Genomic DNA, 20,977 nt, shown 5'->3' with positions numbered 1-20,977 from the left:
ACCAGCACCTGCCACTGCCAACTCTCACCTTAACTAAGTGGACAGAGCGTCATCAGTTGCCCGACGGCGAAACTAAAGTGGGAGGAGTTGGAGGTGCCCTCGGCCCGCCGCCAGACCCATCTCCACAGGTGACCTTTAACATTGGCCATCTTCATAACTGGAATGTAATTGATCCATCTGATTTTTTTTAAAGTGAGTCCTAAATTACCCATTGATTACTGCTGTACAGTTTTTTTATATCTCTGGATGGACCCACGCAAGGTGCAGGGTATCGTGCAAGAAAAAGTAACTGAAAACGTGTGTTAAAGCAATAATTTTATTCCGAGTTTAAATATTGAAAAGGTGAATTATGTTTGCACCCCAAAACAAAAAGATAAATGTTTATTTTTCATGTGGAATAAAAATAAAGGAAAAAATAAACTGCAATGCGAAGATATATAGTACATTAGCCATCCTAATCATCCCCCCATGTAATTGACTCAATGATTCCTCCCTCTCCACCTCAAGCTGATGTGTGGCGAGCGTTCTGGCGCAAAATGGCTGCCGTGCATCACCCAGGTGGTGCTACACTTTGGTGGTGGTTGAAGTGAGTTACCCCCTTCAATGTGAAGCACTTTGGGTGTCTAGAAAAGCATTATATAAATGTAATGATTATTATTATGATTATCTTGAAATCACAATGCAAAACTTTATTTGACAATGTGCATTAAGTCAAACAATATTTAACAGTTGTGGAGGCCTTGCTTATTTACACTTCATGTTCAGCTGGGGGGGGGGGGGGGATCAAAATCTTGGTGCTCCATAGTCATCAGGCATTCGTTCAATATTGAACCTGTAACAAGTAGAATCAAAAATCAGAATAAGAACGCTAAGAAACACAAGGTCTCTTCTTTACAGAATGGTCACTGACAATATGTTTAGTACTGACTAAAGATTAAAACTTAAACTATTCATTACTGAAAAGCAATGTTCATATTTACCTATGGTTGGAAATGTACATGATAGGCACTCCGGGAATCTTCCTGATCCTTCTCTTTAGATCCCTGTCCACTGAAGCCACGATGTAACATTTGTGCTGTGAAAGATTTTTTTTTGTGATCAGTATCTGCTCCTCAACGGCAAAACTAAAGAAGGTTATGTGACAACTTTTGGTGACAATGTGATTGCTGAATAAAAGAACTGTTTATCAAAGCCCCTAACCTTGGCAGTAAAGGCAGTTTTGAAACAGATGACACACGTTCACACATTCCAAAATACTCAGAGAAGTCTAATTTGGAGTTAAAATACCAATAATTGCCTGCAAAAATTAAATAAATTTCAACATTCAAGTATAATCAATAGGGCATGTTACAAAATAGTTGTGCTCCTACACTGAAGTTATTATGGCAATTTGTTAAAACAATCACTTCAAATGTATTAAGACCGGATAGCTTCGTTATTTTTCCATGTATGCAGTACATTTTAGTGCCCCCCCATGATTAGATTAATTAATTGAAGTTATCAGTAATACCTGTGTTACCCTTTGGACTAAACAGTCATCAGCGTATGTTCCCTTGTGTGTGCACGGCAGGCGTTCAAACCGAGGATCCTTGGCTATCCTGCACAAATAAAGTTGGGTTAGTCCATCATAATTCTAAATATGGAGTGTCCTCAGCACATATAATGTTAATTTAAGCAGTTTGTACCTTAAAGCCACTCTGTACTTCAGTCCAAGTTTTTCAATTTCAGCCATAACACAGTCTGTTATATATGGGATACCTTGATGGGAAAACATAACAAAAATATTGTAAAGTTACTTCAGTATTTTTTTTCCTTGTTAATATCATTCACCAATACACAATTTTTACTCATTACTCACATTTGGCATACAGGCAATCCATCATAGACTGCACAATGTCCAACTTAGCCTTGATGGAGAAGTTGATGAAATTGGTGTCAACTAGAACGTGGTACGGTGGACCAAGTTGAGTATTGTACTGGAAGAACATACATGAAGGATATTTCGGCCTGTACAGTGGTGAAAAAGGATACGTCAAGGAACCAGTACATCCTATTTTATTACTTGACACAAGCATTTTTTTCCTCTTGGTCAACTTACACTTCTCTCTGCTTGAGTTCTGAGGGATCTTTCTTCTTTTTTTCTTGTCTTTTGGCACGGTCTTTCTCTTTTCTACAAAAATAACAATGTTTAAAAACAAGGTTATGAAAACAAAGTGCTTATAGTACACAACTGACCCACATCAACTGGTATGTGTTTTGTCTTGTTTTATCAACTTTGTGCTCATTTTATGCTGGAATAGAATAGAATACTCTTTATTAGTCATTTTGTACATACATATAAATGAAATGTACTTTCTGCATTTAACTCATCCTAGCTGTGTAGCTAGGATGGGTTAAATGCCGTGCAGCACCCAGGGACCAACTCCAGTTATTTCTTTCTATTGCCTTGGTCAGGGGCACGGACAGGAGTATTAACCCTAACATGCATGTCTTTTTTTTATAGTGTAAAGAGTTTACAAATGAGCTAAATAAATAAGGGATGTTTTATGCTTTAAAATGCAAAACACATTTTAAAACAAACTGGAAGACACTTACATTCTCTGGTCTTTAAGACTAATCATTCTTTTCATCGCAGCAAACTTCTTTGTCTTCTGCTTTCCCTTATTAAACACACAAGTGTAGACAAAATTAGATGACTATAAAACTGGATTACTATTAAAAATCACACCGTTTGGCACATGTACAGTATTATGACAGTACGGAGACTTTTTGTCAAATGTATCAATAAATTCACAATCAGATTTGAAAAAAAGTACTGCAAATTTGCTAAGAATGCTGACACAAGGCCATAATTCAGAATTTCAAAATGTACAAATGTCCCATAGTTTAAAGATAAAAAAAATAACATTAATCAACACTTTCTGGTACTGTTCACTGACAATAATTAGGCCTCATTTAAATTTCTACCTATGATAATGAGGCATTTTCAAGTACAGCTTTTGCACTCCAGTTTTATGATGTTTACTCGAGTTGTAAAAATATTTAAGTTACAAGGCTCCTGTTCATAATGCTCACCTAGCTCTATCAATCCACCAAGCCTGCCTCCACTCTTCTGCCTACTTCCCTTTCTGACTGCTTACTAGAAATTAAATCCTGGTTTTCATACCACTTGCTCAAACTTAATACTGATAAAACTGAGGTCCTCTTAGTAGGTACTAAATCTACTTTGGCTAAACCTGATAGTTTTTCTCTGACTATTGACAATTCTATAGTTCCTCCATCGCCTCAGGTTAAGAGTCTGGGTGTCATCCTGGGCAGCACATTATCTTTTGAAGCTCACATCAACAATGTTACTCGGTCTGCATACTTCCACCTACGCAATATTAATCGTCTTCGGCCGTCACTTACACCTAACAGCACCGCCATACTCATTCATATCCTGGTTACATCCCGTATTGACTACTGCAATTCTATCCTCTTTGGTCTTCCCCTCAAATGTCTTCATAAACGTCACTTGGTCCAGAATTCAGCTGTCTGTATCATTACCAGAACTCCTTCCATAGATATCACTCCCGTTCTTCAGCAACTCCACTGGCTCCCTGTTAAATACGTCAAGATCCTGCTTCTCACCTTTAAGGCCCTTAATAACCTAGCTCTTTCGTGTCTTTCCGAACTTCATAGCCACACGCCCTCCCGCACTCTCTGACCCTCTTCTGCTCTCCAACTCACTACACCATCGGCCCGCTTGACTACCATGGGGTCTAGAGCCTTCAGTCGTTCTGCCCCCCCGCCTATGGAACTCTCTCCCACAAGACATTCGCAACATTGACTCGCTTTCGAGCTTCAAATCCCATCTCAAAACGCAGCTTTTCAAACTGGCATATTCAGTCTGATCCACGCTTCATTGAGTTTTGTGCAGATGACGATTTTTCACGTATCTGTTGTATTAACTTTTTATTGTCTATCCTGCTTTGTTTTGATTTTATGCTGTCTGATACAGTGCTGCTTGGTTTTTTTTTCTTCATCTGTGTTCTGTAAGTTGTCCTTGAGTGATCTGAAAGGCGCCCACAAATAAAATGTATTATTGTTATTATTAAACAATCTCATTGACTAGCTAAGGTAGCTAAGTTAGCTCGATAGCTATGGCTGGATGGAGCTATCCGGCCAAACAGGGCAAAAGGGTTTGGTTGCGAGTTGATAGGCCAATATCAAAACACAGATTCCAACAAAATATCACCAAAAATACATGTGTATGTAATAAAATGTTAAAAATTTTCTTTACCATTTTGTAAATCCACTATCCCTGACGGAATCTGTTCCTCGTGCAACTTTGTACTACCGTTTGATGATGTCATCAATAATCGACACCGTTGCCCAGCGTAACTTCCGGATGATAAGCTAATGGCTAGTTTTCGAGGGTAGGTATAGTGTTTTACATCTGTGATGAAATTATATTCGTTTAACGTTAACGGAGTGGAAGTTATTGTGCTTGTGTTTTAGTAACTGCATTTAGTGAAATCTTCTGATGTGCCTTGGGGGAAATCAATATGTATCGTTTACCAGCTTTTTTGATTTACGCTGACATTGATAGCTGCTTAGTTAGCTTTTAGCTTAAAGCTAACGCTATGGCTAGCTAGATAACGCTATGTAGCATTAAGCTAGCTGCATTAGCCTCCGTCTCCTGCACAGCAGATGGTAACAATTGACCACAAGCTGATGACATTATATTTGGGACATTATACGTGCTCTTAAGGTTTCTCCCCTTGGGTAAGTAAGGAAATGTGTAATGCACGTAAGCTACGTAAATAGTCAACACTAGCTTTGCCAGTTTTAACGTTATTGTGATCGGCTGCGGTTATCATTTTGAATGTTTTTCAAATGAACTAGCCTGTCCGAGAGACAATTCATCGTTGCCAGCAGTTTAATTACAGTGCAGGTTGTTTTTAGTTGTTCGCTTTGACTATGAATGAGTGTGTAATTTAAGTTGTTATGTAGTGAAAGTCTTCTTGACTGACGAAGGATGCATTTTTGAACAGTGGGTAGTAAAGTAACTTAAGATGTACACTGGGGAAGACCCTTTTGCTAGGTTCTATATGCGTATTTCATCGCTGTTGGTTAAGTCAAGTCAAATGTAAACTTAATTTCCAACCACCAAATATAACAATTTAGGATCGTAGAGCAGTGCTGATCTCTTTTTCAGTCTTTTTGAATCCATTCCTAAAAGACATACCCTTTATTGTTGACATATTTCATCAGGTGTTTTTCTTCTGTGGAACACGGGCAGCATTGTCATCCATTGAGGAATTCCAGGAGACTTTCGGACCCCTTTTGGAGGTTTAAATGGCAGAGTTTTCCTGTGAGCACGGAGGGGTCTGAGTGAAGGCTGAAGATGGTCTGATGGACCGCCGCTTTTTGCTGACCTTCCTATTCTGCTCAGTCTCGTGGATCTTCTTCTGGGAGGTGCGCTGGAAGAAAGGCAAAGAAAGTCAGATTGAGGAATGGCTCCAAGGACATAGCCTATCCGAATACAGGCACTTATTTGAAGGTCAGTGAGATTTGTCTTCATTTGGAGACTGTGCGGGAACCAAGTCAACCCCAGACGATTCCAGTTTTTATACCAATACCTATTAAGCACTAATGAACCAGTAGCTAAGTATGTCAGGTTTCGTTACTGGTCTTTATACATGTTCACTAGAATTTCATTTTAATCTATATGTATACACAATAGAAATCTGTTGCTAAGGCGCCTCTGTTGATGAAATGCATGAGTACATCAGGTTGTGCCTTTGTGTGTCCTGTAGATGTACAGACATTGGAGGAACTGAGCTTGAGTGTACTAAGTCGTTTGGAAGAGGTGGTGAAGGAACAGCAGCGCTGGAGGGAAATTGCAGAGGCTCACATCCAGCTGCTCCGAGACTTTGCGTTCCAGGAGTGGCTGTGTTCCCAGAGCCTGGAGCATTACTACCACACGTAAGTTGTTGAATTTTTTGACTTTCAAGCTAATCCAGCATGCAGCAATATGCAGACGATCTTTTTAAGAAGCAATTACAGATTTATCTTGCATCCCGTGTAAAATGTATCCTGCTTCATCTAAATAGTCACCCCCCTTTTTTTTTTAAACATTTGCATTTGGTCTCGAGATTGGTGAGTTCCAGCTGTGATGGGAAAAACAGGCTTTGTTTGCTTTTGTCCACATGGGGGCAGCCTCTCCTTTCATGGCTGGCTGAGTTTGCTGACATTGAACTGTGGAGGCTGCAGCGTTTCGGAGGGTCACTGCAGTAATGAGTATTCTGTGGAGACTGTTACACAGCCAACATATTGGAGACCCTGCAACGCTGCAGATATGTTGGAATGTTGACTGCTAGTATATTCACAGAAGCCTATGGTCACCAGGCAGCTCCTAATCAAAATGCTGCCTGTTTGCTCTATATTTGCAATTGTGTAAAGTCATGTCTGATGTTTCAGAGGTCAGCTTTGTTTGTTTTCTGATGTAATTCCTGCTAAATCAAACAACTAGAAGTGCGTTGTGTTTTTAAAATAATCTATCGAAGACCTCCAGGCCAATATCTTGTCAAATTTTAAATGGTGCAACTGTCACCCACCCCTGCTTGGATTTTGAGTTATGATTCTCCCAAGTTGTATACCTTATATATCACAAAATTTTTGTCTGAGCTGTTGAGATAGTGTCTTAACATTGTATGAAAAATTGTTTTGCACATGCTGTGACCCTGAATAATTCTCACATGTTGCAATTTTTGTTAATACAGAAGTGAAACAAATCTGTATTTTGAATTTATAAGCTAATTGAGATTTTTGCCAGAAAGCTTTCAGTATTTTTGTTCAATTAGTCATGATTCCATCCCAAATTCACATGACCAAATTATTCTGAAACGGGGAGTTAGTCTGAATATGTTGACAAAACTCTTCTTTGTAGGTGCTACACATATCTTTTGATGTTTTTCCCTTCATTATTATTGGAGTGTAGTGCAGAGAGGTACTGTTGATACCAGTGGCTATGATTTAGTTGGCTAAGCTTCGGTTTATCAAAGTTAGAGTTAAAGTTACGCCCTTAAACATTTTCTTCTCCTTGTAGATTAGATAGGCCTGCCCACCTAATACCTTGCAAAACAGGCTTGATCTTACATTCATTTGATGGAATGAAAGACAATATGCCACACTGTCTCACCATCCTCTTTGGTGTTGACATAACTGTAGAGTAACACAAAGGTTGCTGTCATTCAGAGTTTGGTGTTAAACCAATGTTTGTTATGTGTGTAGCTAAAGCAAGCAGACTGACTGTAGCAACATGGAGTAATATCTTAGTCTTGGTTGGGTTGTTTTGCCACAAGGATGGTGGTTCCTATTTTGCTTCTTTAAGCTAAATACATTATCTTTTCTTTGGATATCTAAATACAGACTGAAGACCTTAGGTTGTATGAATCTGGATGATCTAGCCCAGTTTGACAGTCAGCTTCAGCTGTCTCTTGCTGCCTGGGGCTACTACTACGAAGACTACATCAAGTTGTCCACAGGAGTCAAGGTCTTGCAGGCCTCCAGGGGAATCCGTGACCAAGACTACGAGATCCGGCTGGTGCACAGCCTTGCTGAGAGGCGTCTGCATGAGAAGTGGTCAGTTGGTGAGTGCCCTGTTGTTTCTTTCCCTTGATGGGTCTTTTACATTAATTAGTTGATTTGATTGTTTAGAATCTACTGGCTTCCATAGAATGCTGTGAGAAAAGCTGAAACACAATAACAAATGTTGCTAATTGGGATGCAAATTTTACTACTGAGAGTCACAGATCCTTTGTTGAAGCTCAGGGTTGTAAAGAAGAAGTTTGAAAGTTTTTTAAAGGTTACTTGATCCTTTCCCTTTATAGCCAAGTTTCTGTACATCTCTAACTGTCTTTCTCAAGACATTTACCACTCTTCCGCCCACTTCCCTTTCTGACTGCTTACTTGAAATTAAATCTTGGTTTTCATACCACTTCCTCAAACTTAATAGTGATAAAACTGAGGTCCTCCTAGTTGGCACTAAATCTACTTTGGCCAAAACTGATAGTTTTTCTTTTACTATTGACAATTCTATAGGTCCCCCATTGCCTCAGGTTAAGAGTCTGGGCGTCATCCTGGACAGCACATTATCTTTTGAAGCCCACATCAACAATGTTACTTGGTCTGCATACTTCCACCTACGCAATATTAATCGTCTTTGGCCGTCACTTACACGTAAATGCACTGCCATACTCACTCACACCCTGGTTACATCCCGTATTGTCTACTGCAGTTCTATCCTCTTTGGTCTTGCACTCAAGTGACTTCATAAGCTTCAATTGTTCCAGAACTCAGCTGTCTGTATTATTACCAGAACTCCTTCCATAGATCATATCACTCCTGTGCTTCAGCAACTCCATTGGCTCCCTGTTTAATACCGTATTGACTTCAAGATCCTCCTCCTCACCTTTAAGGCCCTTAATAACTTCGCTCCTTCATATCTTTCCGAACTCCTTCATATCCACACGCCCTCCCGCACTCTCAGATCCTCTTCTTCTCTCCAACTCGCTACACCATCGGCCCGCTTGACTACCATGGGGTCTAGAGCCTTCAGTCGTTCTGCCCCCTGCCTATGGAACTCTCTCCCACAGGACATTCACAACATTGACTCTCTTTCAACCTTCAAATCCCATCTCAAAACGCAGCTTTTCAAACTGGTATATTCAGTCTGATCCACGCTTCATTGAGTTTTGGGCAGATGATGATTTTATACTTATCTGTTATATTAACTTTTTATTGTCTACCCTGCTTTGTTTTGATTTTATGCTCTCTGATACAGTGCTGCTTGTTTTTTACTGTGTTCTGTAAGGTGTCCTTGAGTACTCTGAAAGGCGCCCACAAATAAAATGTATTATTATTATTATATTGAAAATACTTGTAATTACCATTTATGGTTATATAGTATCAACATTTCATTGTCTGAGGTTTTGTTAACCTTACAATTTGAGCTGAAAGTTTGCACAGACTGTGTGGTTTCTGATTTAATTTACATGCTTAAAGAGGTACTAAACACTTAAACATATTTTTTGAGCTGTAAACTAAATGATATAACTGTACGGTTATGAAAGAGAGAGAAAGACACTATTTTGTCATTGTACAAGTTACAATGAAATTTGTCTTTTGCATTTAAACCATCCTACTGTATAGGAACAGTGGGCAAAAACACATCAATCCTGGTGGTAATATTGACATTTCCTGCCAAATTTATAAAAATCGGCATTTCATGGGTTGAAAATGGCTCAACACACCATCTACTGTTTTAAATTAGCCCTGAACCTGGCAAAGCCAATGCTGACTTGAGAGTAAATCGGCTGGGACTTAACTACTACTACTACTATTACTACTTTTGGCTGTTCCCGTTAGGGTCGCCACAGCAGATCACCTGCTTCCATCTCTTCCTGTCCACTGCATCTTCCTCTGTCATGCCAGCCACCTGCATGTCCTCCCTCACCACATCCATAAACCTCCTCCTTTGGCCTTCCTCTTTTCCTCTTCCCTGGCAGCTCCATATTCAGCATCCTTCTCCCAATATACCCAGCATCTCTCCTCCGCACATGTCCAAACCATCTTAATCTTGCCTCTCTTGCTTTGTCTCCAAACCGTCCAACCTGAGCGGTCCCTCTAATATACTCATTACTAATCCTATCCTTCTTCGTCACTCCCAGTGAAAATCTTAGCATCTTCAACTCTGCCACCTCCAGCTCCGCCTCCTGTCTTTTCATCAGTGCCACTGTCTCCAAACCATACAACATAGCTGGTCTCACAAACATCTTGTAAATCTTCCCTTTAACGCTTGCTGGTACCCTTCTGTCACAAATCACTCCCGACACTCTTCTCTACCCACTCCACCCTGCCTGCACTCTCTTCTTCACCTCTCTTCCGCACTCCCCATTGCATTGAACAGTTGACTCCAAGTATTTAAACTCATACGCCTTCGTCACCTCTACTCTTTGCATCCTCACCATTCCGCTGTCCTCCCTCTTGTTCACACGTATGTATTCCGTCTTGCTCCTACTGACTTTCATTCCTCTTCTCTCACGTACATACCTCCACTTCTCCAGGGTCTCCTCTCAACCTGCACCCTACTCTCGCTACAGATCAGTGTCATCCAAGAACATCATAGTCCACGGAGACTGCTGCCTGATCTCGTCCTTCAACCTGTCCGTAACCATTGCAAACAAAAAAGGGCTCACAGCCGATCATTGATGTAATCCCACCTCCACCTTAAACCCATCAGTCATTCCAACTGCATACCTCACCATTGTCACACTACCCTCATACATACCCTGCACCACTCCTACATACTTCTCTGCCACTCCCGACTTCCTCATACAATAGCATACCTCCTCTCTCGGTACCCTGTCATATTTCTTGATGCATGCTCAATAATCCAGGTAAGAAAATCAAAGAAGGTTGAATCAGTTCATCTGAATACAACTTTTATTGACAGATGTGTTTCGTCACTCAACTAAGTGACCTCTTCAGTCTAAACTGACTGCAGGTATCCCCGCCCTTATAAACAGTTGCATAATGACCGAAACCAATGACCAGTTTCATTTGCAAATATGGGTGTGACCATTAACTAGAATTTCAATGGCCATGTGTACCATTCACAGAGGAGTTGTGAATGTTTGCAATCACGTCATTGTAAGATGGCGACAGATGTACAGAGGGGGGGGCTAAGAGTACATCTGTCGCCATCTTACAATGCTGTGATTGCAAACGTTCACAAATCCTCTGTGAATAGTACACATGGCCATTGAAATTCTAGTTAATGGTCACACCCATATTTGCACATGAAACTGGTCATCAGTTTTGGTTGTTGAGCAACTATATTGTTTATAAGGGGTGAAGATACCTGCAGTCAGTTTGTCTGTTAATGTTCTCATTCATCCAGGTCATTGTTATCCAAAGGAATTGAATCGAGTGCAACTGGACTTCAGTCAGTTTAGACTGAAGAGGTCACTCATGCCCCTTTTCCACTACATGGTGCTTCAACTCGACTCTACTCTATTTCACTCTACTTGCGTTACTTTTTGGGATTTCGTTTTCCACTGCAGATAGTATCCCCTCATGGCGAAGCCCCGCTGGTCATTTGTGGGTGTGTTGACTTTTTTTTTTAAAGATTCGATTTATATTTAAATAAATAAATATACATAGATTTAGATTTAGATTTTTATTTATTTTTTTATTCATAGTGGTATTTTCATGTCACCTTTTAGTATCAACTCAGCTCACCTGGAACCTCGACGGAGGTGGTACCAAAAAAAGTACCTGGTACCAGGGACAATCCCTAACTTTTGCCCAATGGAAAACCAAAGAAAGCGAGTAGAGTTGAATTGAATCGAGCCGGTACCATGCAGTGGAAAAGGGGCGTTAGTTGAGTGATGAAATGTATCTGTTAATAAACATTGTATCCAGATGAACTGATTCAACCTTCTTTGACCCTGTCATATGCTTTCATTAAATCCCCAAAGACACAATGTAACTCATTCTGGCCTTCTCTATACTTCTCCATCAACATTTTCAAAGCAAACATCGCATCAGTAGTGCTTTTTCGTGGCATGAAACCATACTGCTTCTCACTAATCATCACCTCTCCTCTTAACCTATAGTTTCTATTACTCTTTCCCATATCCTCATGCTGTGGCTGATCAACTTTATACCTCTGTAGTTGCTACAGTTCTGCACATCACCCTTATTCTTGAAAATTGGTACCAGTATGCTTCTTCTCCAATGCTCAGGCATCCTCTCACTTTCCAAGATTGTGTTAAACAATCTAGTTAAAGCTCCACTACCATCTCTCCTAAACACCTCCATGCCTTCACAGGTATGTCATCAGGACCACCCACCTTTTCACTCTTCATTCTCTTTATAGCTGCCCTCACTTCCTCCTTGTTAATCCACCGCACTTCCTGACTCACTATCCCTACATCATCCAACCTTCTCTCTCTCTCATTTTCTTTATTCATTAGCCCCTCATAGTACTCCTTCCACCTTCTCAACATACTCTCGTCACTTGTCCACATTTCCATTTCTATCCTTGATCGCCCTACCTGCTGCACATCCTTCCCAGCTCGGTCCCTCTGTCTCGCCAATTGGTACAAGTCCTTTTCTCCTTCCTTGGTGTCTAACCTCATACAACTCACCATACGCCTTTTCCTTTGCCTTTGCCACCTCTCTCTTCGTGTTTTACGCTGCATCTCCTTGTACTTATGTCTATTTTCATCTCTCTGACATTCCCACTTCTTCGTTGCCAACCTCTTCCCCTGTATACTTTGCTGTACTTTCTCATTCCACCACCAAGTCTCCTTGTCTTCTGTCCTGATGACACTCCAAGTACCTTCCTAGCTGTCTCCTCACTATTTCTGCAGTGCTTTCCCAGTCATCCAGCAACTCTTCACTACCACCCAGTGCCTGTCTTAACTCCTCCCTGAACTCCACACAACAGCTTTCCTTCTCCAATTTCCACCATTTGATCCTTGGCTCTGCCTTCACTGTCTTCCTCTTCTTGGTAGATGGAGAGGGAGGGGGGAGGTTGGTCTCCCACCTCCCCCCTCCCTCTGCAGTACATCCACGTCTTCACGGGGCAGTGTCTGACGCCATGCTGGAAGGCGAGCACACCACCGCAGTGTGCAGCTGTGACTCTTCCCAGCAACTCCTGCCTCACACATTCACCCCCCACCTGCCCCCCCCCCTTAGCTGCTTACCCACTTTTTTGGCATTTTTCAAAATTGTGCAGTGGGTGGAGTTGGGCTCAGACCTGGGGCAGAAGTTAACACTTTAAACTGTTTTTCTTTGCAACATACACATCAGGTTTTTGTTTTGAAGGAACCACACCTACAGTGGTTAAATTTTGAAGGACACCAGGGATGTTTTTTTTTTCTTGGTGATGATATTCACCTTGGATTCATAAATCTCAAATAATATGGTTTTCATCATAGCTGAAACATCCTAAATTCAGCAGGGCATTATGTGTCTAAATTAGCTGAGGAATGTGTAAAGTCTGTAACCACATCATCCTTTTGTATCATGTCTGACATACTTTCAGCGGGAGCTCTCATATTCGGCTGTACTGTGGCACTGTGCTTCTTGATAAGGGACCTCATGTTTTACGTGATTGGTAAGTTTGCTTGTAGCTGTTTGGATTAATCGATAGGTGACCAGGTCTGCGTGTGTAATTCCAACCATTAGAGTGTAGATTTTAGTGTATGTTATTTTCCTGCAAACAGCTTAACTTAATGCCATGTTAAACTTTAAATTTAATGTGTTATAACTGGGCAACACAGTGGCGTAGTGGTTAGTGCGGTCGCCTCACAGCAAGAAGGTCCTGGGTTCGAGCCCCAGGGTCATCCAACCTTGGGGATTGTTCTAGGTTGTCCTCTGTGTGGAGTTTGCATGTTCTCCCCCTGTCTGCATGGGTTTCCTCTGGGTGCTCCGGTTTCCTCCCACAGTCGAAAGACCTGTAGGTCAGGTGAATCGGCCACACTAAATTGTCCCTGGGGTGTGTGTGTGTGTGTGTGTGTGTGTGTGTGTGTGTGTGTGTGTGTGTGAGATGGCCTGGGGGCCTATCCAGGGTGTCTCCCCGCCTGCCACCCAATGACTCCTGGGATAAGCTCTGGCATCCCGTGACCCTAAGTAGGATAAGCGGCTTGGATAATGAATGAATGAATGTTATAACTGGTTTTTACAAATAACTTTGGAGTACTTTTCATGTGCACAAATTTGTTATTGGGTTTTCTGTCAGCATTATCTTTAAATTAGTCATCATATCCAACGGACCAGTTTTAAAAGCAAACAATAGCTTGCACTTAATGCTAACACACTGACCCACTCTCTTTCACCCACTGTTTGCTGTCTTTATCACGCTACCTGGTGGCAGGTGGAATTACTGTTTCCATCATAGCGTTTGTCTTCACCATCAAGTTCCTCTGTGAGCTTGCAGCAAGGGTGGTTAGCTTCCTGCAGAATGAGGACCCAGGGCGACGTGGTGACCGTAGCATCTATGACTATGTCCGGGGCAATTACCTGGACCCACGCTCCTGCAAAGTGTCCTGGGACTGGAAGGACCCACAGGAGGTGGGCCAGACTATGAGCTTCAGAGTACAGGTAAAAATCTGTTTATCTGTCAATCGCTTTATATGCACCTCATACTCCTTGAGTTAATACACTTCCCTAAAAATGCCTGTTTGAAGTGGCAGTTAAAAGAATAATCAGGTAGCTTGATTAAAAATAGGTTCAGAAATTGGAAATTGACATGCTCAATAGTAAGAGAAAGAGCTCTTGGACTGGAGATGGACTTTTAAAAACATTATGATTCCAATATAAAAGTGTTTGATAGCATTGCATCAAATGTGGCTTCACCTGTCTCCTCAGCTGTTCTATAAAAATGGCCAGCCTTTCCCTGCCCATCGGCCGGTGGGGTTGAGGGTCAACATCACCCACATTGAGTTGGCTCTGGACATCCCTGTCACCCAGGAGGTTCTGCAAGACCCTGACTCCAATGTAGTCAAAGTGGCCTTCACTGTACGCAAAGCTGGACGCTATGAGGTCGCTGTTAAACTAGGTGGCCTGAACGTGGCATACAGCCCTTATTATAAGATATTCCAGCCAGGTACAGTAATAAAATGTATGTTGTTTAGAACCAAACCATATCAAGCACTGCATAATTATTTTTTCAAATAAGTTTCCACAACATGATTTCATAGTGTGATATGTTTTTGAAGTTCAGTCTTGATTAATGGTGTATGCTAATGTCATTAGGGTTTTCCTAATACTTGAGTTGAGCAATGATAACAGGCGTGTCTTGTGTCTTGTGTCTTGAATCAAGGGGATTCTATGTATGAACTGAACTGTCTTTGATACTTTTTTCCTTGCTTTAATTTTCTTGTTTAACTCTATTGTAATAAAGGAAACTTAATTAATTTGTAGCTTTATTCGTTTGAGCTTTATTCATTTTGAAATTCTCATTTTCTGTTAAATATATTTGAGTCTTTTTGGTGATCAAAGTTATTTTACACAACTATTCTCCCTTGATTTTTATCTGGTTTGCAAATAGTTTTAATCTAAATTACATTGATGTAACAACATCTTTTACTCATGTTGACTGGCTGTATCTGTTATTCTATCTTCCTCAGGAACAGTGGTCCCATCCAAAACAAAGATAGCGTACCACTTTTCTACCCTGGTCCTAACCAATGGCCAGCAACACACCTTGCAGATTGAGCCCCGGGACGAGTATGGGAACCCTACGAGTAACTCCACCTCTCTCATAGATGAGGCCAACTACAGTGTCCACGTCCACTCTGTAAGAGAACAGATCCTCTATCTTAACATTGTTTGATTAGTAAGAAAAACTGGAAAACAGCGTCCTTTTGTGTTTTTCTTTTACTACTGCACAATGGTACTATGGTACCTGCACATACTATGGTATACTATGGTAACTGCACAGCCATTACTATAGTATTTAAGCACTTGTTTTAAATGTTTTAACCATGGAAAAAAAAAGTTGTTTCTGTCCTCTGTGGCTGTGTTCTGCTAGCTGGGCATGGTAGATGATGACAGCCTGGAAGAGTACTACAGTAAGTCCGTGTCATCCAACAAGCAGCAGTGCCAGGTTTTACTAAAGCTCACCTTGCGGAAGAGGGGCTGCTTCCGGGCCCGCATCTCCTACAAAGACCAGCCACTCAGCAACGGGGAGTTTGACATCATCGTTCTCAGTGGTAAGCTGCATGTACATGTAAAGATTGTTAATGGAGTTGCTAACTTTGATTTGGCTGTATGTCAAAATTGGTCATTATATGCTTGTTTATGCTATATTTCCATCCATGACAATAGCCTTGGTCTTACAGTACCTTGAAACAATCTTCACCTATATTTATCTCTTACCTCACGTTCCTGTGTGTACCCTTGCTTGCAGAGAATGAGAAAAACTGTGTGGAGAAGAATGTATCCACGCCAGGCATCAGTATTTACTTTGAGGCATACCTCTACAGCAGTGGGAACTACAGCAGCTCCTCCTGGCAACTACCGGCCTCATCTCTGCTGGCTCCCCAAAGGAGGCCCTCCATGGGGGATGAGGAGGAAGACCATGACTCCCCTGTGGAGGGACAGCCCGAGAAGGTCAAGAAACCAAAAAAGGTCTATTGTTACATATCACCAAAGGTAAATGTACTGTGCGTGTTTTATAATTATGTTGCATGATTTAAGATGTGATGTTTCCAATTTTGGTGTTTTTCTTGAGATTCATCAGTTTTGAGGAAAGAAGAAACTAACTTTATTTTATGTCCTTTTGTCACACAGCAACTGTCTGTGAAGGAGTTCTACCTGAAAATTATTCCTTGGCGCCTTTTCACCTTTCGAGTATGCCCAGGGACCAAGGTAAGTAGTTCAGCTGTAACACACCATGTAGAATAGGCATGCTGTCATTTTCATTAGGCTTGATTAGTTGGCCTTAATCTGCTTTTCTCAGTTCACCTACCATGGTCCTGACCCTATTCACAAGTACCTGACTCTGGTGGTGGATGATGGGATACAGCCTCCTGTGGAGCTCAGCTGCAAAGACAGGAATATCATGGCTGCCACCTTCATTCGCTTCCTGCACAAGAACATTGGTTTGTTGGGTTCTATTGTCATAGCAGTATCCATAACTTGTAAAGATTGCTGTATCTATCAATCGATCGATCGAAGTTGCACTTATATTTTGTTTATGTCTTTCATAGGTGGCTCTGAAACGTTCCAAGACAAGGTGAGCTTCTTCCAGCGTGAACTCAGGCACATCCACTCAAAAAGACCTCGCACCAAAACCTGCCTAAAAATTGCACGCCACTCCATTCTTGATTCGGTGAGTGTTTTTCTATTCTTAATTCAATAATGTAGTTTTTCTGTCCTGAGGCAATTCTTAGTATAGATTGATATAATTGTGTTGCTCTGTTAAAGAAATCTGACTTGAGTTGACTTGACTCTAATGCAGATTGTTACTTTCTTGTTTCCTCTCTCCATCCTTTGCTTTTTGCTCTTGTCCTTATCAGTCCCTGAAGGCTACAAGGAACTTCTCAGTGTCAGACTGGAGCAAAAACTTCGAGGTGGTGTTTCTGGATGAGGAAGGTTAGTAAATACTGCTGACCTGAGTTAGCATTCTTTGATAATGGTGTCAAGAACGGAACCAAATAGCTTGAAACTATTGATATTCCTCCATAGCTCTGGACTGGGGAGGCCCTCGTAGGGAGTGGTTTGAGCTTATCTGTAAAACCTTGTTTGACACCTCCAACCAGCTATTTACGCGGTTCAGCGACAACAACCAGGGCCTAGTAAGTTGAGTTAACCACAATGAAAGATAAGACCAATTGCTGTCAATAACAAGTTGATAAGTGAGTAATAACTTGCCTCCACATTCTAGGTTCACCCAAATGCAGACCGGCCACCTCATCTGCGTCTGAAGATGTATGAGTTTGCTGGCCGCGTTGTAGGGAAGTGCCTGTATGAGTCTGCTCTGGGTGGAGCCTATAAGCAGTTAGTCCGGGCTCGCTTTACGCGTTCCTTTCTGGCCCAGATCATTGGCCTCAGGATGAACTACAAGGTATGGAATACAGTACAATTCCCACCGAGAGGGCCTGTTTGTAGGGAACTTGGATTGAAGGCCGTTGTTCGTTCTATCCATAGTTGTATCAGTTCTTCTCTGATGTTTACCTCCTTGTGTCGGCTGGTCTTTGTCATCACTGCACCCTTCCGCTATTAGCCAAGAAACAAATTAGGTTTCTTGGCATTATTTGTTTTATGGAGAACTAGTCAGTATGTTTTGCGGTTTATCCAGCATACGGAGATTTAAAAGTGGAACTCTAAAGCCGGAAAGTCATCTTTTTATCCGTCCACAAAGAAGATGAAATGATTTGTTTATTTGAAAAAAAAACCTAATTTTCCTATGTTTTCATTTCGTTTTCCATGGGCAGTACTTTGAGACAGATGACCAAGAGTTTTACAAAACTAAAGTCTGCTTCATCCTAAACAATGACGTGAGTGAAATGGACCTGGTGTTTGCTGAGGAGAAGTACAGCAAGATGGGACAGCTGGAGAAGGTCAGGCAACACTTTAGAATAAGCTTCTCTTTTTTTTATTTCTGACGTTATTTCACAGGAGATGGGAACAAGTCAAAGTGTAAAAAACAAAACAATATTTGGTAAGCCATGCATCTCAACTCAAAATAGGTGGCATTTTGAGTGTAAAGATGAAGGACTAGCATTTGGAGACCATGGCCTCATCTCCGCTTCCTAGCTCAGGTATAAAGATCGAAAACGAAACTGCAGCATGGCAGTTAAATAATTGTTTGTATTATTTTTGTTTAAAAAAAGATACAACAAAGTCTACCTTTTTTCAATTTTGAGTTTTTTGAAATTTTACTTAACTTTAATCTTGAAATCTTACTTTCACATGCTTTAGTAACTTGTGGGAATACATTCTAGTCTCTGCTTTTTTACATACTACATAGAAGCTCATTCCTCTTTGACTTGCACAACTAGATCATGTAAGATGATTTTATTTTTCTTCTCTCATGTACTGAACTCTGTTCACTTCCAGGTAGTGGAACTGATATCAGGGGGAGCCCAGATAGCTGTCACCAATGACAACAAGATGCATTATCTCAACCTGTTGGCACAGTACAGACTGGCTAGCCAGGTTAGAGATGAGGTGGAGCACTTTCTGAAAGGTAAGGGAAAAGAAGCACAGCTGGTATGATGTATTTAACCGTGTTCTTGTTTGAGATCTCTGTGAATTAACAGACCACTGGATTAATGTCCCCTCTAATGGTAGGTCTGAATGAGCTGGTTCCAGAAAACCTGTTAGCCATATTTGATGAGAATGAATTGGAGGTAGGTATGATGTTTGATGTTTAACATGGATTCCTCTATACATTGGTCAAAAGACACATGTAAATGTTAGAAATTGTGTGATTTCTCTCTAGTTGTTGATGTGTGGCACTGGTGACATAAACGTGCAGGACTTTAAGGCTCACGCAGTGATTGTTGGAGGATCGTGGCATTTCAGAGAGAAGGTAACCAAAATGTAAAATCCCTCACTTCACATGCCTCCTTAATCGTGTCACATTGACTGGAATGTCAAACTGAGCTGTCGTCGTGTTATCGCAGGTGATGAAATGGTTCTGGGCAGTAGTGTCCAGCTTCACACAGGAGGAGCTGGCTCGTCTGCTGCAGTTCACCACCGGCTCTTCCCAGCTCCCCCCTGGGGGCTTCAATACCCTCTGCCCCTCCTTCCAGATCATAGCTGCCCCCACACACAGCACCTTGCCCACTGCACACACCTGGTGAGTAGGGAAATGCATGCAAAACACATGTGGTCAAATGTGTTTATTTCAGAATCTTATTTATTGGCCATGTAGGTTTGCACCACATGGAATTTGATTCCAGTTTCGTGGCTCTCTGTGTACGTAACATAGAATAACAACACAACAATCTTCAGATCTATGCACAAGGATTGACTTATACAGGTGAAATAAGAGGTGATAAAGTACAATGGTGCAGAGAATATACCAGAGATGCATGTCGAAGAGATGTGGTCGAATGTGTTTATTTGTATATTATTTATCTTTTTATAGGTGATTATTGTGTTTATTTGTTTATTATTTATCTTTTTATAGGTGATTATTTTTGGAATTATGTGACAAATGTGCTGGCTCAAAGAGCTTGAGCCAAATGACTACGGGCTGATTATCTGTTGTCTTTTCTCTCTCTAGTTTTAACCAGCTGTGCCTCCCTACCTATGACTCCTATGAGGAGCTGCACAAGATGCTGAAGCTGGCCATCAGTGAGGGAAGTGAGGGCTTTGGCATGCTCTGAGTATCCCTGACCCCAATCCTTCGTTGGAGTTTGGTGCCATCGGCACCGTGGTTCCACTCAGACAGCAGGAGACTAGCAGTGTCCACTCCAGTGTTCCTGTACTCCTGCAACACCTTCTGCAATTGTTTCGAACAGTGTGTTTCTCACAGAGAATCACCCAAACCACCCATAATTCTTCTTCAGGGTGAGAGAGTGTTACGAGAAGTCCCAGAAAGCTGTGCTGGAATTGGGACCTGTTCAGATGAATTCTAGTGCTATGTATATAAAATGCAATATTTGCTTTTGGAAACGTTGAGCTGCTGAGAAAAAAAGGCATGATTTGGCTGGTTTTATTTCTTGATGCTAAAATTGCTTAGTTTTATACATTTGAGAGACAAATTGTCACTAGTGCAAGGGCCTTGAGTATTGGTGTATAATAACTTTTTTATTTTATTTTTATTTTTTTGCATTTTGCAAGCTGAGGAACACTTAGTGCAGCAGCAGCCTACAAGTGTATGAGCTGCTCTGTAGCACTTTGGCCTTAATTGATCAGGGACTGATGTGTGTATGTAAATATATATTATCAATCTTTTATTTCAATATGTGTACATACTTGTGTATATACGTTTCCATCTTGGCACTTGTTGATTTCATATTTAAAGCGAAGGGACTTAATGTAGGTTTTCTTTATTATGCATTTGGTGGGTTGAGAGTTTATATTATAACTTCTACCAACATTTCCTTTTTTTGTTTTGTCTGAAGGGTGAGTTTTAAAGAAGCCAAGTGATTCCTATTGTAACTGTGTTTTAACTTATTGTGTCTTCTAAGTAATTCGTATGGACCCAAACGATTGGAGATGTTAATTTTTTCCAAGTGGTATGTTTCTGTTTGGTCTTATAACCTGCCTTATTCAATCCCTTTGCCTCTGATTGTACTTGGAGAGGTGCATAGTTAAGAGAAACCTAGTAAACCACCAATCGTAGTAACATTATGACCTTGCTATTCCTCCTAGTATGTTAAGGGGTTACCCGAAATGTGAGTATCAGTTGGATGTGCAGGGCGGGACGGCCCAGCGTGCGCGGCACTTGATCTGCCGT

The 20,977-nt window shown here is 41.2% G+C and overlaps 2 protein-coding genes across 3 annotated transcripts; one reads left to right on the top strand and one right to left on the bottom strand.

The window, feature by feature from the left end:
- Positions 1-303: 303 nt before the first annotated feature.
- fcf1 (FCF1 rRNA-processing protein) lies at positions 304-8,272 on the bottom strand. 2 transcript variants are annotated; one of them, XM_056295650.1, is made up of 9 exons: positions 8,225-8,272; positions 5,231-5,465; positions 2,596-2,660; positions 2,099-2,170; positions 1,859-2,007; positions 1,686-1,758; positions 1,511-1,598; positions 981-1,075; positions 304-832 (listed from the first exon to the last, which is right to left on the bottom strand). In XM_056295650.1, exons 3-9 carry the CDS (start codon positions 2,628-2,630, stop codon positions 784-786), a joined length of 561 nt encoding a protein of 186 aa, XP_056151625.1. In that variant the 5' UTR covers positions 2,631-2,660; positions 5,231-5,465; positions 8,225-8,272; the 3' UTR covers positions 304-783. The 2 variants fall into 2 exon arrangements, with proteins under 2 accessions (XP_056151625.1, XP_056151624.1); XM_056295649.1 differs by lacking the exons at positions 5,231-5,465; positions 8,225-8,272 and adding an exon at positions 4,283-4,341.
- Positions 7,582-20,059, top strand: arel1 (apoptosis resistant E3 ubiquitin protein ligase 1). Its single transcript, XM_056295651.1, has 19 exons — positions 7,582-7,637; positions 13,103-13,174; positions 13,934-14,160; positions 14,428-14,665; positions 15,189-15,358; positions 15,593-15,773; positions 15,971-16,215; positions 16,354-16,431; positions 16,523-16,664; positions 16,773-16,894; positions 17,082-17,157; positions 17,251-17,360; positions 17,450-17,629; positions 18,000-18,125; positions 18,625-18,754; positions 18,859-18,917; positions 19,010-19,099; positions 19,194-19,369; positions 19,799-20,059. The coding sequence occupies exons 2-19, from the start codon at positions 13,159-13,161 to the stop codon at positions 19,899-19,901; spliced, it is 2,469 nt and encodes an 822-aa protein (XP_056151626.1). The 5' UTR covers positions 7,582-7,637; positions 13,103-13,158; the 3' UTR covers positions 19,902-20,059.
- Positions 20,060-20,977: the final 918 nt, after the last annotated feature.

The sequence above is a fragment of the Lampris incognitus genome, chromosome 16 (genome assembly GCF_029633865.1).
Source record: "Lampris incognitus isolate fLamInc1 chromosome 16, fLamInc1.hap2, whole genome shotgun sequence".
NCBI lineage: Eukaryota > Metazoa > Chordata > Actinopteri > Lampriformes > Lampridae > Lampris > Lampris incognitus.
Note: the sequence above shows the minus strand (reverse complement) of the source record. Positions and strands in the feature narration are given on the sequence as shown.

Coding starts and splice junctions, on each gene's coding strand:
- fcf1 (XM_056295649.1), bottom strand. Junction 2,171..2,595: donor AGTCTTAAAGACCAGAGAAT/GTAAGTGTCTTC, acceptor TTATTTTTGTAG/AAAAGAGAAAGACCGTGCCA. Junction 833..980: donor ATGTACATTTCCAACCATAG/GTAAATATGAAC, acceptor TACTTGTTACAG/GTTCAATATTGAACGAATGC.
- arel1 (XM_056295651.1), top strand. Junction 16,665..16,772: donor CTTCCTGCACAAGAACATTG/GTTTGTTGGGTT, acceptor TGTCTTTCATAG/GTGGCTCTGAAACGTTCCAA. Junction 18,755..18,858: donor GGTGGAGCACTTTCTGAAAG/GTAAGGGAAAAG, acceptor CTCTAATGGTAG/GTCTGAATGAGCTGGTTCCA.